Source organism: Quercus robur, chromosome 1 (assembly GCF_932294415.1).
Source record: "Quercus robur chromosome 1, dhQueRobu3.1, whole genome shotgun sequence".
In the NCBI taxonomy this organism is placed as follows: Eukaryota; Viridiplantae; Streptophyta; class Magnoliopsida; order Fagales; family Fagaceae; genus Quercus; species Quercus robur.
The window spans coordinates 28,878,460-28,903,731 of record NC_065534.1 but is presented as its reverse complement, the minus strand read 5'-3'; the positions used below and the strand labels follow the sequence as shown (position 1 = coordinate 28,903,731).

Genomic DNA, 25,272 nt, shown 5'->3' with positions numbered 1-25,272 from the left:
AAGAAAATTGAGATATTTTAAATAATATAAGAGATATTTTATCATTTTTGTAATAAATTACAAAAAATATTATCTTTTCTTTAATTATAATATATTTAAACCTCTTTATATATATTATTTTAATTAAAATTGTTAAATTTTGTAGATGTATTTTATTATTTTTATATTAATAAATTATTAAAATAATTATGAGATAGTTTGACCTCAATTTGATCCCTCTTTTTTACGGTTCATTGAACGGTCTGGGTCTAAAAACCATGCTAGAACGTAGTTGCTTCTTGAATGTTGCCATTTGTGTCTTCCTTGTCATTTTGTTCAGCTACTCAACTTCTTTACAGCCATAAACAGAGAAGAGGGTGAGATACAAAAAAAAAAAAAAAAAAAAAAAAAACACACTTGCCTCTTTTCCCTCTTTCTTCTCTTTCTCTATCGGTTGGCTCACAGACGACCCTTTTTTTTTTTTCACATGTTTTTTGTTTATCCATATGCACACAAAAGTCAATTTTTTCTCCCAAATTTGTCACTTGGATTACCTCACTGTTAGGGTTCAGAGAGAAAATTTGGGAAGCATGATTGCTTTTTGTTTAGATTTTACTGGCATACATGTTTTTTTACTTATCCATATGCACACACAAGTCAATTTTTTCTCCCAAGTTTATCACCTTGATTACCTCGCTATTAGGGTTCAGAGAAAAAAAATTTAATGTTTGCTTCTTCTCTCCATTGTTCTGCCATAGCATTCAATTATCAATACCACCGCTCAAATCAGTTTTTTTTCATTTATATAGATGTATAGATACGTTGTAAGTGCGGAAACAACCCCTCCAAGCATCCTCATAGTCTCTTCCATCCCTTTAAAGATCACAGCGAAGCTCTCCTTAGAGAAAGTATCTCTTCCGTCTCTCTTTCTCCTATATTTTTCTTGGCTTTTCTCATCTCAATTTTGTTTTGATTAGTTGCCTGGTTAAGATTATTTTTTTGTAATCAGTTTCTATTTTTTATTTTATATTTATTTTTGTTTGTAAGTTCGTAATTTATCTGCGTTAAACAGCTCTTACTTTGTTGTCACAACATTAATAGTACTTGCCGATACATAAGATATATATGCTCTTGCTCTTATTGTTTAAAAGCACGTGAATTCAATTTGCTGCACCAATACATAAAGGTTCGAATTCATATTGCATGCAATTCATTTATTTTAGGAAGAAAAAAAAAAAAAAAAAAACCTGACTTTGTTAAATTGATAACCCATTAATTTTATTTATTCATGTGAAAGTAAATTTTGTATAGGCATTATTGGACCTGACCTACTATGTTATTCCCATTCTACAGGTTTGATTTGAGTAATTAATTTCATATATGATATAGATAGTTGTTGTTCAAGGAATGCAGTTTGTTATTTGAGGATAACTTTATTATAACTAATAGAATTTATAATTTATATGAAATTTTGATCTATATTTCTTATTCAAATTATTTACCTACTGAAATAAAAAAAACTAATGCAATGTCTCTCCTTTCTCCTATTCTCAAATGACTAGGATGCAGATGATTTACAATTCCATTAAGGACATTCACCTAGAAACAAGAAATTGGAAAGTTAAAATTTTAGTGGCTGAAAAAAACAATGCCACGAACATCAACGCAAGGTGTCAGCACATATCAAAGGCTTATATTGATTGACAAAGAGGTTAGAAACAAAAATTTAATAATATTATACACTGTCCAGTTTATATAGGGTTATATAAATTAAATTCGAAATTGCAACTTTAGTGTATCTTACAACTATTCTTCATATAATTATTTAGGATATCTGCCCTTTTTATATATAGAGTATAGATACTTTGTAATTCATATGTTATTCAATATGCTAGAACTTTATTTCTGTACACCAATGTATTATTATTCTTAATTTATGTTGTTACTTTAGTAATACAAAAAAAAAAAAAAAAAAAAAAATTATGTTCTAAGTTATTACCTATTAATTTTGAATAGACAGTTGCTGCATTTGAAATTATACAATAGCAAGATAAATAACTAGTTTCCCCCTTTTTGAGTTATTCCAACTGTAGTATACTAGTATAACCACATGTGAGTTAGCAAAAAAACAGTGGTATATGCTAAAAAAAAATTTTGGTCTAGAATACATTTTTAATGCTGCAAATCACGTAATTTCCATTTATAGAACATTTTTTTTTTCACTTGAATAGCAAGTCTTTCCCCTCCCTATCAAGAGCCATAACTGTATTTAGCCCATATATATATATATGCTTAAAAAAAAAAAAAAACAAAAAAAAACAACAGCAATGACTTACTAAAAAAAAATTGCAACTTAAGATTATAGACAACTTTAAAATTCTTTCGTAATAATATATACACATTTCTTACCAATTTTGTGATAACGTAATAAGAACACAATCTTGTGAGAGTATAAATTTTTCTTCACGCTTTTATATAGGCACCATTTATTTAAATTTTCTTTATTGTTTCAAAAGTACAAGAACGAAAGTTCAATATGATTTAAAATGAATATAGCTTCTAACTAATAGGGTTTAAGCTTAGTTTCTTTTATAAATTAATTTGACCAAATAATGTACATCTTCATTTCAGCCTTTATAGAATTTGAATCAATCATTTATTTGATTTTTTTTTAATAACCGAGTGCAAGCTGTACTGTTTGGTTCAATTGCATGATGATACGTTGATACAAGCAAGGACATATTTTATCACCTACGCACTTGTCAAACCAATACCTACAAAACTTCGTCTTGTTGACCATAACTACCAGTGGATAATCAATACAAGAACTGTTATTAAGGATGTATTAGAGGATGAGATTTCATTTTATACAACAGAGTATAGTTTTGTTCCTTTTGATGAATTCCACAAATACATCGACCTTGATGACCCTATTGGTAAGATTTGTAAAGCTTAAATTCAAAACCTCTCTTTAACATAATGTTTATTCACAAAACTATTGTGTTTAATATGTAGATATCATTGCTCTTGCGATAGTTGTCCAACCGCCTCGATAGCTTCAAATGAGAAATGGACCTTCAACGATTCAAGAATTCACTCTCATTGATCAACTGTATGATCTATTAATTAATATCTTTATGCTTTTTCATGTGATTATTTTCATTCTACATTTTATTTGCTTCAATCTAATTAGTTTATATAAATAGCCAAGAAAAATAACAGCAACAATAATATTTTTAAAGCATAATTATTAAACTTATATTCATTATAATGAAATATGATCTATGTATACTGATTACTATAATTGGATTTATATTTTTCAGCCTTAAGCCTGTTGGTTTAACAATGTGGGACCAGTTCATCGCGAATGAATCAGCAACTATTTCGGAGGTTATCAATCGCAAACCTGTTATTATAGTGATGAGACTGAAAGTGGTTTCGCATAATGGTAAAAGATTTCCAAAATCTTTCTTCTTTATAAACTAAAAACACCTATTTAATAAGATATTTTTATTCATTGTAGGAATCTCTCTGTCAACCAAGCCGTCCAGCTCCTTTGTCATAAATCCAAATCATTCTAAAGCAACTACATTGGAAGAACGGTAAATTTTGAATCTGTTATGAAATTCTTCCCTAAGATTATTGCAAGGGCAGGATTTGGATCCCAAGCCCAAAATGGTAAAAGGATTAAGGCCCTTTAGTTTCATATGTTATATTGTTATTGACTGTATTATCTTCAATTTCATATGTTCAAAACCTTTGGAAAGTGGAATGGTTTTAATGATGTTTTTATTTTGGTTAAATTACAAATTGCACTCGCTAACTTTGCCTAAAATTCAATTTGGTCCCTCTAATTTCACTTTCATTTCCTCTAATTTTCAATTTTGTTCAATCCAGTCTTCCTATTAGTTTCTGTCAAAACTATGCCATTAACTATCAATAAATTTATAATTATGTATGTGCCTTAACGTCAACTTCTCTCTCTCGGCTTTGTGAAGTCGTAGACTGTAGAAGATAGAAAACTCAATAACTCTAGTGAGGAACAACTTCTCCAAGCTGGGTGTCCAGATTGTCATAGAAGGTTTGGTTTCACTGCAATTCTTTTTGTTTTAGGAGTTTCATTCATCATGGATGCATCGATGGAAGAACTTTGGCGGAATTTCAAACTTTCAGAAGAGGAAAAAGGAGTTACAATGGTGGAAGCCTCTGAAGTTGCTGGCTCTAAGCAGTAGGCATAGTATAGTATTTTATTCAAGTTGTAGACTAATAAGGAGTTCAATAAGGAAGCGTTTAAGGCTACTTGTGGTGATCTTTGGCGCTTTAATCAGAGTGTAACCATAAGAGAGGTGGGACAAAACCTCTTTATTGCTGTTTTTGGTTCAGAAGATCAGTTGATGACAGTACTCGATAAAAGTCCATGGTCCTTTGATAAGAAATTGATTTTGATGAAGCGTTTTCTGGATGATTCCAGTCCAGCCAATGTCACATTTAGCCATTCTCCTTTCTGGATCCGCATATTTAATATTCCCATAAAGAGTACGAACAAGGCTGTTGGAACCAAAATTGTGAATGAAATGGGGGAGCTTATAATGGTGGATGCATCTAAAAGTGGGCTCGCTTAGGGCCCTTTCCTTTGAGTCAGAGTGAACATTGATATTACTAAGCCTCTAATGCAGGGAAAGATGATTCAAATTGATGATCTTGAGGCTAGTTGGGTTACTTTTAAATATGAACGGCTCCCTATATTCTGTTATAGGTGTGGTATTCTTGGTCATCAAGATAGAGAAGTCCTCAGTTGAAGAAGGGGTGTTTCTCTGCAGATGAGGATGGATTTCAATTTGGACCATGGCTTCACTCATTGGCACCAAAAGGAAATAGGAAGAAAGATACAAGGAACTCTTTCAGATATGCGGGATGATGAGGAAGATGATGTTCAATCCTTTGCGGAGGATGAGGAGGTTCTAGTTCAACGACGGCAACTCTAGCTGGATCCTCTGGTGGCGGTGTCGACGGTGAACCCAAGGAAATTAGTGCTGTTTGGTACAACCTCAGGAAGTGGTGGTGGAGAATTAGCATGGGAAAATGACTTAATTCCTATTTCCGTGGGAGGTTTGAATCCTCAAATGGATCATATAGCTAAGAAGATAGAAGTTGCACCCAACTCAAACTATAGTAAGGGTGACTATCCTATCCCAATAGATTCGGCTCATATCAATTCGAATTCAACTTTGAATTTGAAGGATAATCTAGAGAATCCTCATGCATCTAAACATTGTGATAAGGCTGAAGCTTATGTTACTGAGAAAACTAAAATAGCCTCATCTAATTAGGCCCCTCATATCAATTATACGGATTTGGAGAAAGAGGCCAGAAATTTTGAAACTCCTTTTGATAAACTGTCTGATATTTGTGAGGATATAGAGATGGAATCTTCGTCTAATACTGGTGCTGGAATTTCTGAACTGAAAACTACACCCCTTCATAGTTGGAAGCAGATTATTAAGGATAAGTAAAATTTGAATGTTAAGGATTCATCCACCTCTATGCCAGTCCATGCAAAGTGGCTTGCTGGAGAAGTTGATACCATCACAGATCCTGATATTGGTCACAAACATAAAAAGCAGTTGGTTGAGAGAAACAAGTTTCAATCATCTGCTCCCACCACTGGGGTTGGTACTCAGCCCTTTGTCAATCCATGAAAGTTTTAAGCTTGAACTGCCATGGGCTTGGGATCCTAGAGGTAGTAACTAAACTTTGCTGTTTAGTAGCAGAAGAAGCTCCCTAAGTTTTGTTTCTTTGTGAGACTAAACTTGACAAATGAGGCTTTGCTAATTTGAAGGAAAAGCTAAAAATGACACAAGGGTTGGATGTTCCACGCATTGGCTTAGGTGGAGGATTAGCACTCTTGTGGCATGAAAGTATTGATCTGGCAGTTAAAACATATTCACCTCATCACATGGACGCTCTTATTTTGTTTGAAGGAGTGGAGTGGCGCTTTACTGGTATCTATGGTCATCCAGTGACAGCAAGAAGGGGTGAATCAAGGGACTTGTTACGCCAATTACATGCCAGGATGTCTTATCCTTGGTTGTTAATGGGCGACTTTAACGAACTCCTTCATCCTAATGAGTATTAGGGTAGTGGTGCTCGTCCTTATCATCAAATAGCTAAATTCTGGCATGCTATAGATGATTACTCTCTTATGGATTTGGGTTTTGAAGGTCCAAGATTTACTTGGTGCAACAACAGATTTCAAGGGAACCTAGTATATGAGAGATTAGACCAAGGATTATGTAATCAAGAATGGCTGAATTTATTCCCTCACTCTAAATTATTTCATACTCCATTTGGCTTCTCAGATCATTTAGCTATACTGACTGACATTAAAGCTACACAGGCTAATCTTCCTAGAGGACCGAAGCACAGATTTTTTCGGTATGAGGTTTTATGGACTAGGAATTCAGATTGCGAGGTGATTATTAGATTAAGCTGGGATACTCCATAATGGGGCATTCCGATGTATCATTTGACACAGAGGATTAAGGTAGTTCGGGTGGCTTTGCTTTAGTGGGGTGGAGGGAACGTTAGAGGACTTATGAAGTCTATTGCAGCCAAAAGGAAACTGTTATCCAGCTTGGAAACGGACTGTCACTTTAATCCTTCTAATTCTCAAAGAATTCAGCTTAGGAATGCAACGAGGGCGGAATTAAATGAGTTGATCTGTCAAGAAGAGATGTATTGGCACCAAAAATCTCGGGTTTCTTGGATGCAACATGGGGATCGTAATTCTAAATACTTTCATGCTGTGGCCTCTCAGCAAAGAAGAAGTAATAAGATCTTGAAGCTTAAAGATGTAAATGGGAATTGGATAACACAACAATCAGATTTGGAAGCTGTTGTTGCGCAATATTTCCAGGAGATATTCACTTCGGCCTCATCCAATTCTCTTCATCAAGTCATTCAGCATGTGGACAATGTTGTTACTCTAGCCATGAACAATATTTTACTTGAAGAGTTCACAGAAGATGAAGTCAAAACAGCAATTTTCCAAATGCATCCTACTAAAGCCCCGGGCCCGGATGGTGTGAATCCTTTATTCTTTCAACACTTTTGGCATATTGTAGGTCATGATGTCTCTTGTACTGTTATAGATTGCCTTAACTCAGGAAAGTTTTTAAACAGTATCAATCTTACTCATATTACTCTTATTCCTAAGAGGAAAAATCTAGAGTATATGGCTCATTTTCGGCCAATTAGTTTATGTAATGTAATTTTCAAGATTGTTTCGAAGGTCTTAGCCAACAGGCTTAAGAAGATCTTGGGGACGATTATCTCTGAGTGTGAAAGCGCGTTTGTGCCAAGAAGAGTAATCACTGATAACATATTGATTTCTTTTGAAACTTTGCATTACATGAAAACTAAGAGATGGGGTACATCTACTCACATGGCTCTTAAGCTAGACATGAGCAAGGCATATGATAGAGTTGAATGAGACTATCTAAAAGCCTTGATGTTGAAAATGGGCTTTCAACCTCGGTGGGTCAATCTAATTATGGCTGGAATCTCTTCAATGTCTTACTCTATAATTGTGAATGGTGAGACATCTGGATTCATTAAACCATCTAGAGGGATTAGACAAGGAGATCATTTGTCGCCTTATCTATTCTTGCTTTGCTTTGAGGGATTTTTAGCTCTTATCAGAAACTCGATTCAAACAAACAGACTCCATGGTGTGAGTATTTCCAGGGGTGCTCTGATGATTACTCATTTACTCTTCGCTGATGATAGTTTGTTATTTTGCAAGGCATCCATTGAAGAGTGTCAATCCATCAAAGAAATCCTTAGCTTGTATGAGTTGGCTTTAGGACAGAAGGTTAATTGTGATAAGACTGCTATCTTTTTCAGCAAGAACACTCCTATGGACATGAGGGAGGAGATCAGAAGGTACTTCAATGCCACATCTGATGCATCTTTTGAGAAATACTTGGGGCTGCCTCCTATCATTAGTAGAGGTAAGAAGCAAGCTTTTGCTGAAATTAAACTGAGGATTCAATCTAAACTCAGTGGGTGGAAAGGTAAGTTTTTATCTCAAGCGGGGAAAGAAGTATTAATTAAATCAGTGGCCTAAGCAATTCCTACATATGCCATGAACTGCTTTATGCTTCCTAATGGGCTATGCAATGAACTCAACTCCATGATGAGTCAATTTTGGTGGGGGCAAAAGGAAGAGGAGAAGAAGTTGCACTGGCTTAGCTGGAAGCATCTCTGTTTTGCAAAGAAGGATGGCGACATGGGATTTCGAGATTTGAAATGTTTTAATCTTGCCCTCCTTGCTAAACAAGGGTGGAGATTACTACATTGTCAGGAGTCCTTATTTTATAGAGTGTTTAAGTCTAAATATTTCCCCAATGGATCCTTTTTAGAAGCAGCTATACCATCTTATGCATTTTATGCATGACGTAGCATTGCCCAAAGCTGAAACTTTTTGATACAAGGTAGCTGCTGGAGAGTTGGAACTGGATCTTCAATTAATGTTTGGCAAGATAAGTGGCTACCCATGTCCTCAAACCAGAGGGTCTTATCACCACAGACTATTCTGCCTTCTAAAGCTCGAGTTTCTGATCTGATAGATGGATCTAATTTTCAACCAAGGTGGAAAGGAACACTGATAGATTCTATTTTCTTCCCTTTTTAAGCTTATATAATTAAGTCTATTTCTCTTAGTGTCAGAAGGCCGGCTGATTCGTTGAATTGGACCAAAAAACAGAGAGGAGTCTTCTCTGTTCGAAGTGCATATTTCCTCCAAAAGGAAATTAAGGAAGCTGATAATGGGAACATGGCTTCAACTTCTAATGTTGGTAGGCGACATTCTTTTTGGAAGCAAGTTTAGGCTGTGATGATTCGACCTAAGATTAAAAACTTCATTTGGAGGGTGTGCACAAATAGCCTTCCTTTCCGAACAAAACTTTTTGATAGGAAGATTTTGAATACATTCTCTTGTGTCTTATGTTTAGAGGTAGCTGAATCTTGTACTCATCTACTGTGGGAATGCTCTTTTGCTCAAGTCGTTTGGCAACAAGCACCTTTCGGAAACTCATTCAGACTACCTCTGCATATTCCATTCATGGAAGTTATAGATGTGGCTACACAGAAACTTCACACCCTTGACTTGGAGATTTTTTTGTGGCTTTATGGATGGTATGGAATTGCCAAAATAAAGTTATTTTTGAGAATAAGGAGCCCAGTCATGTAGGTATACGGAATAAGGCTGCTATTTACACGTTGGAGTTCATGGAGATTAATAAAAGAGATATGGTCACTTCTGGCAACTTGTTTACTAGATGGTCACTGCCTCCCCTGGAGTCATCTTTCAAGCTGAACATTGCAATTTCATAGTCCAAAGTGTCTTCAACTGTTGGGCTGGGCTTGCTTATCAGGAATTCTAAGGGAGAAGTAATGGCAGCATCTTATGAAAGGGTTAAGAAGGAAATTCATGCTTTGTGGACTGTGGTATCAGTGGTTCGAGTTGGGTTACTTTTTTGTCAGAACACGAGCTTCTCAAACATTATAATAGAGTGCAATTTTGCTTAGTTGGTGGACCTGTTAAATTCAGATAGAGTTTGTTCTTTAGAAGTGGCTTGGATTTTGGAGAATATTAAGCTTATTTGTGATCAATTTGTTAGCATATCCTTTGTGTCTGTTCCTATGAAATGTAATCGTGCTACCTTAGCTATTGCTAATGCTGCAACAGAGAATGAGGAGGTCATTATTTGATTAGAAGAATGCCCCTCTTTTCTCTTTCCAATTATACAACATGATATTCAATAAATAAGATCTACTATCGCTTCGTTTCAAAAAAAAAAAAAATTTGTATGTGCTGTGAATGACTCAACCACATCTTAGTTTATCTTAACAATCATTCACATATGTCACTGATTCATTACCAACTATCTGAAATTCTAAATCAATCATACTAGCAAAAAAAGAAAAAAAGAAAAAAAAAAGAAAAAGACTATTTGAATCTCCTTATATACGCAAGCTAATTGACTAATCTCTTTTGTTTTTTTCTTGGGTTGAGTAAAAACTCGGATGCCCATATTCTTGATGATGGTCACAGGCTGAGATGCACGTCATCAAATACTTGATAATACACTCAAGCCTTAACTCTTAAGCCGCCTCTATCAATAAACTTATAATTATGTATGTGCTGTGAATGGCTCAACCACATCTTAGTTTATCTTAACAATCATTCACATATGTCACTGATTAATTAACAACTATCTGACATTCTGATACAATCATACTAGCAAAAAAAAAAAAAAAAAAAAAAAAAAAAGCTATCTAAATCAATCAGTATATACACAAAGCTAATTGACTAATCTCTTTTGTTTTTGTTTTGTTTTGTTTTGTTTGTTTTTTTTTTTTTTTTTTTTTTTTTTGGGTTGATTACTAGTATTTTATTCACTTAAAATTAATATAAGTGAGGGTTCTCATTTGTCATTACTAATTGTCACTTATTCTTTAGTTTGGAAGGGGTTAGCTAGCTTTAGATTGAGCTTTATCTGTGACTTTGCTTATACTACATTTGTTGCTTCCTCTACATTCTTTAAGTATCTCATAAATCTCATTGGCTAGATGGTATAAAAATATGATAGCATAGAAGGAATTGTTGGATTCAAGATTTTCCTATTATAATTCTTGAGGTGATGGATATCTATGTAGTTTTCATTAAGCACGTTGTACATTTGTTGATAATTTTGTGCCATCTGATCCTAACTCAAATATCCCTATGACAGAACTCAGCAAATTTCTAGGGTAATGTTCAGATATCTGTTTATTTTGCTGAAACTGAAAAATTATTGCTGAAAATACTGTAGATAAAGGTAAAAGTTAGTTGAAATAGTACAGTGAGATCTATAAATAGTGCCAAAAAGTGCAGTGGGCCCCTGAATAGTAGCAAAAATAAGTTGAATAGTGAAATAATTTTAATTTTTTATCCACATCCAAACGCACACTAAGACTGCATATTAAAAGGTAAAATGGCTAGCATACAAGTTCTTCATATTTCATTAAATTGTTGAACAGGGAGCACAAATAATGTGAATCTTGATTGCAGGCTTGCAGCTCTTGTGGGCAGCATGGTTGCTTAATCATGGAAGAAGAACAGACAAGAAAAGGCCATTGAGTGCTTGAAATTGGGCTTAAGGACAAGAATTTCTTGGGAGTTGATAGTATCAAATATTTAGGGGCTGCTTGGTTTTTTTTTTTTTCCATCACTTATCACTCTTCACTCAATTTTTGTTACTCATCACTTAAAATATCCCAATTTCCCAAATCCCACCCACTTGGCACTCATCACTCAATTCTGTCGTTACTTTGTTTCAAAATTCAAAAAAAAAAAAAAAAAAAAAAAAAAAGAAGTCAAGATATGCGGCTGGGCTTTATTTAAAAAAAAAAACAAAAACAAAAAAAGTCCAACATTGCGGCTGAACATTTGAAAAGTTGTGGGTTTATTGCGAAAATGTCATTGAAAACTAAGTTTTGGAAACTAAAATACTTAAAATGTGTTTTCAGTTTTCATAACTCATCACTCAAAAATTATAAAATTGAGTGATGGAAACAAAAGCCAAACACACTTCTTAGTCGTGGGTCCTATTATTTTTGAGTTATGGGTGATGAAAACAGAGTTATGAGTTATGGAAATAGCAAATCCAAACAACCCCTTAGACATTGAAGTGAATTTGGCTTAGTGTTATTTTAGGGGCCAAGTTGCTCAATGAAGAGGACATTTGGTTCTATTTGCGCAATTGGATTCTCTATGGTCTGCTTTTGATCAATAAGGGGGGGGGGGGGGGGTGTCAAAATGGAGATCATTAACTAACTACAAGGTAGAATTGAGGTAGATTTTCTAGCAAGTGAGAACATAGCATATCTTATATACTCTTTAATTTTGATAAGCTACCTAAAATTACACAAGACAATATTTACATGGTTTTGCAATTTTCCTACGTTCATAGAGTTGTAGTGGTTTCTCTATTCATAGAGAAAAATACAAGATGCGGTAGTGCAATTTTTTTCTCTAAAAAACAACAAGAAACCCTAATCTTCAAAATAACAGTTTTTCTATTTTGTGCACAAGATTCATAATGGACTACAAATGGGCATGGGCCGATAGCTCCATAGGCTAAGCCTAAAAAAAAATCCCATTAAAAACCGTAATAATTTTATTTCGGGTTGGGTCATAATTCGGATTAAACACAATTAAGCTCCACAAAGCCCAATACTAGGGAGTGAGGATAAAGTTTTAATACAAAGGCACATCACAAATTTAAAAAAAAAAAAAAAAAAAAAAAAAAAAAAAAAAAAAAAAACTATAACTATGGTAACTGTGAGGGTAAAATTCCCAAGTCAAACGACGGGCCTTGGACCCTATACAGAGTCCAACTATGACCAAAGGGAAAATGAGCTGCCAAAGCAACTGCCAGCCTAACCCTAATAAGTCCAAACTTATTTAAAGGAGACGTTCGAGGAGGGGTGTCTCCTCAGACGCGCCAAATATGAGGCCAACATGCACCCTATCCATAATAAGGAGTCATTCTAAACAAATATTGGTTATCAGGATAAGCCTCACAAAGCAGGGAGAAGAACAAAAGCATAGGATGTCTAGGGGGAGACCACAACTGCCGCATTAAATGCAAGGAAGCTACTTTTCCAGCCGCATTAATGTGGAGAAGACAGGCGAATAGTGTTACATTGGCTAATGCAACTCACAGAAAGATAAGGTGGATGTCCGATGGGACAGGCACTTTAGTGAAAGTCCAGATGGTTAACAAGTGTAAGACTCTTATCAATTTAAGGAGGCTATATAAGAGAAGGAAATCCCCATAAAGAAAGGATCGGAAATTGAAAAACAGAAAGGAGAGAGGAAGAAAGAGCAAGGCAATAGTCTTTGATCAGAACCAGAGGTGCACCCATACGGTTCCTCGGACTAAGTATCCTGTAGACATTAAGGAGATATTCTTACGTTCAAACTGCTGCATGTCATGCAATTAACTAACGTTCACTTCGTCCAGCCCTAGTTCTGTAACTCGCTCTCTACAAATTCATTGTTTAGGGTTCTTTGGGCCAGAATCACTTACTTGTTGGGTCTGGGCCCCAAAAACCGACCCTACAGTAACTTTTAAAGAAAGATGTGATAAGTTATACTACACACAATACCATCTTTTAAACAATGTGAGAGAATCAAATGTTTTTTTACGAGATTGTTTTGTTCCTAAGCACATTCTTAGATTATGTTTTTTTTTTTTTTTTTTTTTTTTTTTTTTTTCCTTAATAAATTTATAGTGGGAAAAAAAAAAAAAATGAAACATTGATTGGTTGAAACGGATGGTATCATCAAAACATTGACTGATAGAAAAATTTTGGAGGTATTTCGTTGCAAATGCCAAGAAACATTTATAGGAAAAAAATTGTGTAATAGTACTAGCGTAGAAATCTTAAGTAACAAGCTGAATTTAAGGCATTATGTACATGAATCAGGTTTGATAAGATTGAAGGGTATTTTGATCTAATCTGATCTTAACGGGTTATGAAATTTCCAATAAACCCCTTACATGTGTAGAAATCAGCTCAACCCCATCCACAAGGGTTGGGTTGGTAGGTCATGCTTACTAGCTTCACGCATTGTAAAAGTTTGGGTTTTCATTAATTATTTAAGCACATTTTAGTGGATAATTACTTTCTTTTCTTCTGTTTTTTGATAACTTAATAGACTGTTACAATTAACATAATATGCCTAAATTATATTTTAAATTTCCAAATTCATCAAAATTAGCATTCAAAATAACGAAATAAATAATTCAACAAAATTAAAATATGGGAAATTAAATAAAAACCTCTAATTATAATTTTGTATAGTTTTCCTCTCTAAATAGCAGGCAGAGGCAAAGAGAAGAAACGAAGTATAAATTTTTTTCTTATTAGAGATATTATAGTCCAAGAAGCAGAAAAAACGAAGTATAAATTTTTTTCTTATCAGAGATATTATAGTCCAAGAAGCATAGTCCTATTGAAGGCCTACCTAATGTACTATTATTGGGAATAAAAAAAAAATATATATATATATATATATATATTTTTAGTAAAAATTCGGATGCCCATATTCTTGATGATGGTCACAGGCCAAGTTGCACATGTCATCAAATACTTGATAATACAAGCAACCCTCAATAAATTTATAATTATATATCCGCTGTGAATGACTCAACCACTTCTTAGTTTATCTTAACAATCATTCACATATGTCACTGATTAATTACCAACTATCTGAAATACACAAAGCTAATTGAGTACTAATCTTTTCTTCACTTATAATTAATATAAATGAGGGTTCTCATTTGTCATTACTGATTGTCACTAATTCTTCAGTTTGGAAGGGGTCGGTTGGCTTAGATTGAGCTTTATTTGAGATAGCTGTGACTTTGCTTATACTAGATTTGTTGCTTCCTCTGCATTCTTTAAGTGTCTCATAAATCTCATTGGCTAGACTGTATAAAAATATGATAGCTTAGAAGGCATTGTTGGATTCAAGATTTTCCTATTATAATTCTTGACGTGATGGATATCTATGTAGTTTTCATTAAGCACGCTGTACATTTGTTGATAATTCTGTGCCATCTGATCCTAACTCAAAGATCCCTATGACAGATCTGCAGCAAATTCTTAGGCTAAGACTGCATATAAAAAAGGTAAAATGGCTAGCATACAAGTTCATCATGTTTCATTAAATTGCCCAACAGGTATCACAAATAATGTGAATCTTGATTGCAGGCTTGCAGCTCTCGTGGGCAGCATGGTAGCTTAATCATGAAGGAGAACAGACAAGAAAAAGCCATTGAGCACTTGATATTGAGCTTAAGGACAAGAATTTCTTGGGAGTTGATAGTATCAGATATTTAGACATTGAAGTGAATTTGGCTTGGTGTTATTTTAGGGGTCAAGTTGCTCAATGAAGAGGACAGATGGTTCTATGTGCGCAATTGGATCCTCTATGGTCTGCTTTTGATCAATGAGTTTACAGCAAAATATGAAGAAAAACCTTTTTTTTGGGGGTGTCAAAATGGAGATCATTAACCAACTAGAAGGTAGAATTGAGGTAGATTTTCTAGCAAGTGAGAACATAGCTTATCTTATATGCCCTTTAATTTTAGTAAGCTAACTAAAAAGTCTAAAATCTATCCACAATTTTCAAACTAAATATCTGATACTCGTTTTAATAATCTGCATCATCAAATTGCCTTCTTTGTGCATCCAGGAAGGAATTATGAACACAAATTTATGATTTCGCTTTCATATCTGAAAAATGATTTTTAACAAGTAATGAAACTGTTCTACATAAAATCCATTGACACAGATATGAATAATAGCAAGCCATACAACCAGGTAAAATAACAGATATACAAAAGTCTGAAATTAGACAGAAATTAACTTTCAAGTTTCAATACCCGGCAAATTTTGAAATTGTTGCTCACACACCTTTAATTTAACCACCATTACTAACATGAGCCCGTAAACTCTAAGTATCATCCCATTTTGCAGGCGAATGCATACAGAGACAGAACACCCTTATTCCAAACAATCAAGCCCCTTGCAAAGTTCACATGAAACTAGACTCAAATGCCACGTGGACTTTGATCCTTGATGACAGTCACAGGGCAATTTGCATTTGCTACAACATAGCTGGTCACACTACCCAGGAGCACCCTATATATTGAAATATCAAAACGAGACTATTATGAATCATTGTCTTAATTTATTCACCTATAAATGTGGTTTTGACTATATAAAATCATTAAACCTTCTAATTTAGAAATCATAGACACAACACAAAAATAGATTTTCAATACCTCTGGATGCTACCAAGGCCTCTGCTACCCATGACTATACAGTCAAGCCTTAAATCTTCAACTGCCCCACAGAGTTTTTCTCTTGCATCCCCAAAGTAAATCTTTGCCACGACAGTCACCTACATCATTTTGATACAACACAAAATAGACTATAACAACAACAACAACCAAGCTTTATTCTCAAAATTTTGGGTCGGCTATATGAATCCCCAGCATACTAGTTAGATGGACATGTATTCATTATTCTCAAAATTTTATATCGGCTATATGAAATCCTTAATAGACTAGCAAGATGGACATGTATTAATTCCCACAATTAATCTATTCTATCCAATTCATTCTCTCTATTACAAAGTAGATTTATAAACATAACAATAAATAATAACACAAAGAAAACACAAACGAATCAAAAGGGTATTACCTGTTTCTGCCTAGAAGCAGTGTCAAGCAACTCCAAAACTTCAGGATCGAGGTCAACCTCATATTTTGAAACGATCTCCTTTTCACGGAACTCCACCAATGGAATCAGAGCTGCATATCCAAGCTCACCAAATCCATATCAAATAAATCAGAACCATCATCCAAAAGAAATAGGAAAAAAAAAAGTGAAGTAAAGCATAGAACTTTACGTGAACCAGAGGTGGACCAAAGTTGATTTCGAGACTCCCTGCCTAGAGGGGCCTTGATGTGGATGACATAGAGAGTGTCACCCTTCTCGAATAGGTTATCGATGGCCCATTTCAGAGCAAGTTTGCTTCCCTTTGAAAAGTCCACGGCCACTCCTATGCTCCTATCTTTCGTCATGTTCTCTTCTTCTTCTTTAGTGTTCAATCTCAGAAAGATCAGAAAAAAACCAAAGAATAATATCACAAAGACCAGTGCTAAGCTTCAGAAAATGGCACCAATAAAGAGGAGTTGAAACTAGTAGATGGTTCTGTGCGATCCGTTGAATTTTAGTTAGGCTCTTACTTTATTCCCTTTGCGGTACCATATCACATGTATTAATATTATACTGGTAAGTTGTCGGTAGAAGGCATAGATAATGCAGTAATATTTTGTGTAAAATATTTTTTAATGATTTTATATATATATTATAAAATAATTGTTATAGAATTTTATTAGTAATGTGTTCATCATAAAAAGAAATAATTATAAATTGTATATATTTATTCATTATAATTATTTAGTTCAAGTAATGAAAAATAAAAAACAACTTTGGAGAAATATTATAAAATAAAAGTGGATATGAAATGTGTATTTCTCTTTCTCCTTAATTATAAAACAAAATACACATCTTAAATACACACAATCAATCAAATCATTTACAAAACCCACAAATTTACAACATTTAACCTTAACATCAAAATCGTAATTGTTGTTGTCACTTAATATAAAATGCATGCCTCCTTCCTTGGCCGTAGCTAACTCATACGAGTTAGGATTAGACAAGACAAGAATAAAAAAGCTAGGTAGGTATCATCGAAAGATTGAAGGAAAATGAAATAATTTTTGGTCTGTTGTATTTGACATGTGATGACATGAAGGGATATGGATAAGTATATATAATGGAGTAGAAGTGCAAGAAATGAAAATGATGAATTAAAATACAAAATTTTTTGTGTGTATATGTGAGAGAAATAATCTTGAAACATTGAATCAAAAGATGCAAAAAAATATTTTACTTTATAATTTTAAAAAAATCTTGAAACATTGAATCAAATAAAACAAGTATTTAATATTTAATTTGTTTTTATCTCTGATATGACACTTGAGAATATTTCAATTTTCTTTGTTAAGAATGCGCCACTTGACAAAACCTCGTATTTTCCCACCACCTGAAATCTCTACTTTATATCACCAATGAGAGTGCCCTCATGCTAGACTAGTCATGAGGGCACTCTCATTGGTGATAATTGGAGCGCTCAATTTTGCAAGATATATAATCAGCACATAAACAAAGGGAAACATTAAATATATCATCGGTTCAACACTTTTATGCTCTAGTGCTCACGTAAAGAGAAAATAATTGGTAAAAGAATAAGAGGCACATAATTGTTCATGTTAGCTCAGCTTGTAAATTTTTTATTGTTGAATAAAAGTTAATTAGTAAAAGAATAAGAGCAAATAATTGTTCATGTTAGCTTAACTGATAAATTTCTTATCGTTGAATAAGAGATTTGAAATTCGAACATTGCTTACATAAAAAATCAATTAGTGTTTTAGCATGATGACAAAGAGTAATCATTATAGATTATGTTGGGAAAAAATCATAATCCCTTCAATGTCTATATGTGAATTAAAATATATAACTATCAAACAATAGTAATATCATGAAAACAAAAATTTTTAGCAAACACCACATAAACACAACCACACTAGAATACCAAATTTTACGTGGAAAATCCTCTAGTGTAAAGGGAAAAATCACGGGACAGCTCTAAAAAATATCTATTATAAAATAAAGATTACAATTATTAAGTTTATGCTAAACTTGAGTTTACAATAAATTGGATATACAATAAATGAATCTCAAAGAGTAAATGCAATCTCACCACAAAGTCAGTAGCAAAATCTTATTCTAAATACTCCAACCCTCCATGATTGTAGCACTCAAAAGCTTCATGAGAATTCCACCAATTTATTTTCTTTATGTGTAACTTGAGCAAAGAAAAATATCTTTTTATTTTTTTCACTCTCTCACACTTTCACTGTATTTCTCTGTATCTCTTCACATACCTCTCAAGTGGCTGAATATCTCTTTTGGTTTTTGCTCACTTTAGAACTCACACAAAGTGGCCGAATGGCTCTCTGTTTCTGCTTCAGCTCACCGCAAGGCCGAATGGCCTCTATTTTCTTTCTTTTCTTCTTTGTAGTTTTCAGCGTGTCCCACCCGCCTAAGTTAAGTCTCATAAAGAGGCAAGGCTGACATGAAGACTTACGGAAGCAAGCTCATAAATGAGCTTTGCCAAGTCATGGGCTGGACCCACACGGTGCCCAACAGATCATACATAAACATATCTATTAGTATTTTAGTATGATGTTAAAGAGTAATAATTATAGAATAGACACTCTAAATTACAATTTTATAATATTTATAAAGAAATATTACTAAAGTATTCGGTATGCTTTGCCGTTTGCAGTGAACAATCAAAAGTTAAATATTTGAATAGGTGTATTTACTATTTTGATTAGGGTGAGGTTCAATTTAAAGATTTGAAGGATAAAATCTACTTTAAAAACCTTTCTGTTAATGTTGCACTCATTAAAAACTAAGGATTAACCATTAAAGGACAACAATGAAAATCTAAGGATTAACCATAAAAGGACAATTCATAAAAGCTCACGAGAAAGTGTTTAATTGTAACCCTTTTTTGGATGGGTTGTGATCCTTATCTCCCAGAGTAGTTATTGAGAGCCTACTTGGTCCTCAACATCTATTCTTCACCTTGACTATCATGCTTGATTAAATAGCTAAACTTAAATCCCATCAACCAGTCCATTCATTTGGTCCACTATCAATCCTACGCAAATAATTGTGTTGACCCAGTATTTTTTTTTTTTTTTTGAATTTTTAATTTTTCGCTAAAAGACATAAATAATTAAAGCTGAATTGTTTATGGTAACACTGAAAGCTAGATATTTCAAGATGAATGTTCAGCTTGATGTTGGTTTCCATCTCCGACCTAAAAATAAAACAGAACACCTAAGCAATACGTTACATGTCAAAAGGGCAAGATTCATTAACCAAAGCAAAATATGAATGCAATTTTTTTTTTTTCTTCTTTTATTAAAAAACACACAAAACACAATACACAGGAGAAGCAGGGAAAGCTGCAACACGATGCTGTTCCTTCAGTCTATCAAAATATTCAATAGTTTATACCTTGTTAAACTAATCACACCTCAGCACAGGGAAAGAAAATACATGCACGGTTATTTATGAGTTTTTATTTCATTTCTAGTGCATATCTTGGGCTATAAATCTATAATAAAATTAATAAACTCTAAATGTTAGCATTTGATATACAGAGTGCATAATTCTGATGAAATTTGAACTTTCTAAAAGGTTAGATAATCAATACTATAACAACTTAAAACTTGTGTAAAATAGGGATAACAAGGTCTGTTTGATAATGTTGTTTGAATAGCAGTTTTCGTTGTTTAAACAATACAACACGTATTTTCACAACATTTTTCATCTACATGTATTTCCACAACATTTAAATAACATTATTAGAACAATATTACCAAACGAGTTACAAGGTTCCGGACATGTTTCCTTAGGAGGGCTTTCCTTAGGAGGGCTTGACACAAATGAACAATCCTTGTCTAGCATATATATTATATATATAGTATCCTATTTGGAGGAAAATTTTACTGTATATTGTTGTCCTTAGTATCATTATCATAGCATGTGTCAAGTCTAAAAAACTCTGTATTAAATTGTATGTAATAAATAGTGGTGGTTTTATGAATTTTTTTAAGGGGTTCATTCAAATTCATGTTGAAGAGGTTGACAATAACCTCTTTGAAAATAATATTTTCTTATTTGATCATTAGGATAATAAGATAGGCATTTTCTAATAAGTTATAACCCACCACACGAAGTTCTTTTAAAAGATAAATCTTAGGTAAGAGATGAATATTTTGAAAACATGTGATTTCTTTATTAAAAAATTATCCATAATACTAGCAAGAGAATAAAGGATAAATTATAAGTTTATTAGACATTTTTTTTTTTAGTATAATGAAAATATTAATTATTAATGCTAAAATTAAATCTTGCAAATCATTATTATAAAGTACTATAATAAAGTTATTAATTATTGTTGTTAAGTGAGCTTTAATTATTGTTGCTTAGAATACATACTTTAGCTTATTATTTATTAGTTTTTATCTTTACTCTTTTCAATTCTTTTATTTAACAATTTAACTTAACTTTGAAAACTTATTGGTCTTTGTAATTCATTAGAAATAATTTTTGTTGTGTTTTTTACATTGCTCTATTAAAAGTTCAAAACAACAATGCAATCATTTAAAAAAAAAAAAAATTGTCTTCACTCCCCACTATCTCACACCTCACTTCCACTACCTCACACTTAATTGTTTTTTAGTGTTTACACTTTACTGTTTACTTAATTATCTTTTTCTGAGATTTGTTGTTGGACTTGCTACGTTTTTGTTTTTGTTTTTTTTTTGCTTTTTTTTCCCTAAATTTTAAATCAAATTGGTTTTGTGGGGGTTTTTTCCCCGCACACTCGGCTCATTGTCCTCTTTGGGGAGCCAAGCCCGCAAGGATTTGTCCTCGTCCTCGTCCTCGTCCTCGAGTGTAGTCTTTGGGATTTTCACCTCTTTGAGACTTGACACCCTTAGTCACACATCGGTTAGAGAAGCGCCCCACGCATGCCTTATAAGCCCTTGGAGCAAGGCATGGTGTACCACTCATCACACGTGTGGCTAAGTGGTACACCATGCCTTGCTCCAAGGGCTTATAAGGCATGTGTGGGGCACTTCTCTAACCGATGTGGGACTAAGGGTGTCAAGCCTCAAAGAGGAAAAAATCCCAAAGACCACACTCGGGGACGAGGACAAATCCTTGCGGGTTTGGCTCCCCAAAGAGGACAATGAGCCGAGTGTGTGGGGAAAAAACCCCCCACAGGTTTGTTGTTAGATTTTTTCTTTTTGTTTAAAAATGTCAAGATAGAGATTGGTGTTGAATTGGTTTGTTATTGGGTTTCTTTTAGGAGGGTTCAAAATTTTATTTTAGGGTTGTTGTAACCAAAAAAATTATAAAATTATTATATATAATTTTTTTTTTGTCCCAAGTCAGTGGTTCAATTGAACCACCTCAAGTCAATATGGCGCGGCCACTAGTAATAAAGTACAAGGGTCAGCCTTGTATATATCGGTAGACAAATTATGATGAACAAATAACCTACAACTATGAGCCTAAGTTTATTGGGTTTATACTCTAATAATATTCTAATAATATGAATCAGTTATGTATCGAAGCAAATGTAGTATAGATACCAAAACTCTTTTGTCTAATTGCTGCTCTTGGCATGCTAATCACGTAAACAGACTGCTGAATGAAATGGCTATGCCTTATTTTGTAACAAGGTCTGAACTATACCCATCTTAGACATCCCAAGCGAGCTGCTTGTAGAGGATTTTGGAGATGGAGACAGGTCCCTCTTTGTCTTTTTGCAATAATATTCATGATTACTAAGTTAAAAAAAAATCTGGTACTTAGAAAGTAACGCAGGGTCCTCTTCGATCATTATAATGTCGAAGACGTATGATAAACCTGAATATATACTATCACATTGCAGAACAAGAGAGCGTTTTGAATTGGTGGAGGTTAAACAAAGGTGGGGTGTCACTCTATTCAAAAATTGACTAAAGTAGACTTTTGATCTTTAGAATTTGAAATTGTTTTCATTTTGACAATTTATTTTTTATTCAGTTTTCTATTTAATTTTTTATGTTTTAAAATTTTCATTGTGAAAATGAAAATTTTAAAACATAAATAGCTAATATAAAAATGAAATCAAATATAAAGTGCCAAAATAAACATTTTGAAATATAAAGGATAGAAGTGAAAACAATCCCAAACATGAAAGGCCAACCTATAGTTTTTATCTAAAAATTCAATTTAAATCCCCACGTGTTATAAATTGCTTTAATTCAATTTAAAAAATCTTAAATTGATTCCAAGTGATATGTAGCAAAATAAATAAATTAAATCAACAAGTTAATTAATTAGAAATTTTATACACAAAAAGGTATAGTAATGGTTAAATATTGCTTCAAATTCCTACTTTGATTTGGTTTTGTTTTTCTTGATATGAAAGTAAAAAAATTTTCCTTGCTCAATAAGGAAAAATATTCCTTATCCACCAAGAAAAGCATTCTTTATCTACCAAAAAATGAGTTCATTGTCCAAATGGAAATTGTTATTTTTGTCTTCTAAATAGACAATACTACAAAAGGTTTGGTGGCTTTGGTTCAATGGTCTTCTTACAGATAGAGAGATTTTGAGTTTGTGTTTGTACCACAATTAGTTTGTGAGAGGGTCCTTTGTGCCGCAATTTGTGGTTGGCTTTGGTTTGTTGGTTTTAGTTAAAGAGAAATCTCTTTGAGTGTAATGTGGAGTAGAGCAAAATTTCTTTTTGTATTAGTTGTAGTCCCTTGTATTTGTATATTTTTTTTTGAGAAACCCTTGTATTTGTATTTGTGAGGGAGAAATATTTTGGGTGTATTGGAGTTTAGGGTTATGTGAGAGTGTCTCTATATTATCTTTGTCTTATCCCAATTTGTTAGTGAAAAGTTTTCTTCGTCATTGCTCGGGGGTGTAGGTAAAGGCTAAACCATGTAGACATCCTGTGTTCTTTTTTGTGTGTGGTTGTGGTTGTGGCTATCTATTTTTCAAATTCTCTTCATTCTCATTATTTCTTAAGCCCATTATAATTTCACAATCAATTTTGGTATTTTGAACTCCGTTCTTTTTTACAACATTAACCACATCTATCAAATACCAAATCTAAGACAATAATAAAAACAAAAGCAATAAAAGCAAATGCACAAATTTGGTTATGAAGTGAAAAAAGTAATGAAGAATCTCTTCAAAGAAAAACCCACGCTCTGAAGACACAAACAGTCGTGTAAAAATTCAATATTGGAAAAGCACTTACAACGATCTACTTACAAAACGCTTGTACAACTAGATACTCTATTATAACCTCGATCAGCAAATGTCATGCTTGCCTTTAAGCTGCCAAGTCCCAGAAATTTTGGAATCTCCCTAAAAAAATTTGATCCATGAACTCCTTGTCCACGTAAATGAAGACCTCTGCCAATTCAAAGAACTTCCTTATTGATTTGTTGTAGTGAACTTGCTAGAAAAAGTTTTGTGGTTTCAAGAACAGTTTAGAGCTCATGGTGTAGAGGCCCTAGAGGGACGTACAATGGCTTTGTTTGAGATGATTTTAATTTTCACATATCGGTGTGATTGCAAGTGTATTGATGACCTTAAGTATCGATGCTAAGACTACTTAACTAGTTAACTATGCTGTGTCAATTATTGATGAGGTTGTTGAGTAAAAATGATCAATGAAGTGAAAAGGCTACAATTTAAAGGATTAATAGGACTACAAGTTTGCATGAAAGTTAAATGATTCCAATCAAATTGAAATAAATTGGAAGACTTTAAACATCTACAACTAAGAATTTGCTATGAATCTAATAGAACTTCATAATCATGAAAAGCAACAATTACAGTAATCAACTTACTAGCATGAACTTAATATAAGGATCCTACAAACTAAAAGGAAATACAAATATGCGGAGAGACATCTTTGTTGAGTAGTGTATAATGGGAGAGGTGTGTGTTCAATATGAGAAACAGGTCCTCTGTTTATACTTGAGGTTGATCTATGGTGTTTACCAACAATTGCTGACAATTATCAATAGTTTCTTCTCTTCACGTGGAAATTTTTCCTTGTATTTTAATGACACGTGTCTTCATTTCAGGCAATATCCAAGATTTTAACTATCATTATTCTCTGATTTAGCATGTTTTCCTTGTGTGCTCCCTCTTTACACGAGTGGCAACCCTATTTCTCCATTTGTTTCTTTATTGGCGAGTTATTATCTTTGTATGTTTTATCCAACAAGTTTTCTTGTTTTTTCTCTAGGCACATTGATGATTTTTCGTCATTTAGGCTTACGAAGAAATGAGCAAAATTAATCTGTTTAGCTCTAGTATAGCCTCCTTTCCTGCTTCTAAAAGTTGTGCATAAGGTGCTTTTATGTAGATGCACAAAGTAAAATTAAAAATAAGGATGAATTCCTTTTCTAATAGAATTTGGATTTCAAGTCGCTGCATTTTTTCTCAATCTAAATTGCTTATCGCTGAAGCAAGTTTTTTAAGATTTAGTATAATTGTGAGATCTTCAAATAATTATATCTCTCTCATTTCAAATCTAAATTGGATCAACTTTTTGTCCATTTTGAAGTTTCCAATGTTTACTACTTTACTTTCCAATGAATCAAGTTTGACTTAGAAATTCGTTAGGGTTCAAATGATATGGGTAAAAGATCATCAATTCTTTATCTTGGAACAAGTTGAAACTTTGTGTATTTGAGCAGTTCTTTTTCCCCTAAATTAACCTTAACATAACTTTATTAATACAACTCAATTTTCACATGTCACGTCTTTAAACCCTAACATATATATATATATGATTGGTGCCAATCCACTCAATTGTGTCCTTTTCTTTAAAAATGAATTGATAGGATAAAAATTAATGGTATGGACAAAAAGACATAATTAAACTGAAACGCTTTCAAAAATTTGGGGATGATATACAAACTCTTTAAAGTCTAG

The 25,272-nt window shown here is 33.3% G+C and overlaps 2 protein-coding genes across 4 annotated transcripts; one reads left to right on the top strand and one right to left on the bottom strand.

The window, feature by feature from the left end:
* The first annotated feature begins 241 nt into the window (after window positions 1–241).
* Window positions 242–11,225, top strand: LOC126728504 (replication protein A 70 kDa DNA-binding subunit B-like). Of its 3 annotated transcripts, XM_050434315.1 has the most exons (7): window positions 242–356; window positions 789–887; window positions 1,542–1,690; window positions 2,995–3,091; window positions 3,303–3,427; window positions 3,503–3,581; window positions 11,096–11,225. In XM_050434315.1, exons 4-7 carry the CDS (start codon window positions 3,042–3,044, stop codon window positions 11,127–11,129), a joined length of 288 nt encoding a protein of 95 aa, XP_050290272.1. In that variant the 5' UTR covers window positions 242–356; window positions 789–887; window positions 1,542–1,690; window positions 2,995–3,041; the 3' UTR covers window positions 11,130–11,225. The 3 variants fall into 3 exon arrangements, with proteins under 3 accessions (XP_050290272.1, XP_050290279.1, XP_050290286.1); XM_050434322.1 differs by lacking the exon at window positions 242–356 and having other exon boundaries at window positions 372–887; XM_050434329.1 differs by lacking the exons at window positions 242–356; window positions 789–887 and having other exon boundaries at window positions 904–1,690.
* Window positions 11,226–15,394: 4,169 nt separating this feature from the next.
* On the bottom strand, window positions 15,395–16,860 carry LOC126728496 (universal stress protein PHOS32-like). Its single transcript, XM_050434307.1, has 4 exons — window positions 16,514–16,860; window positions 16,306–16,415; window positions 15,885–16,003; window positions 15,395–15,741 (listed from the first exon to the last, which is right to left on the bottom strand). The coding sequence occupies exons 1-4, from the start codon at window positions 16,686–16,688 to the stop codon at window positions 15,651–15,653; spliced, it is 495 nt and encodes a 164-aa protein (XP_050290264.1). The 5' UTR covers window positions 16,689–16,860; the 3' UTR covers window positions 15,395–15,650.
* Between the last annotated feature and the right edge of the window lie 8,412 nt (window positions 16,861–25,272).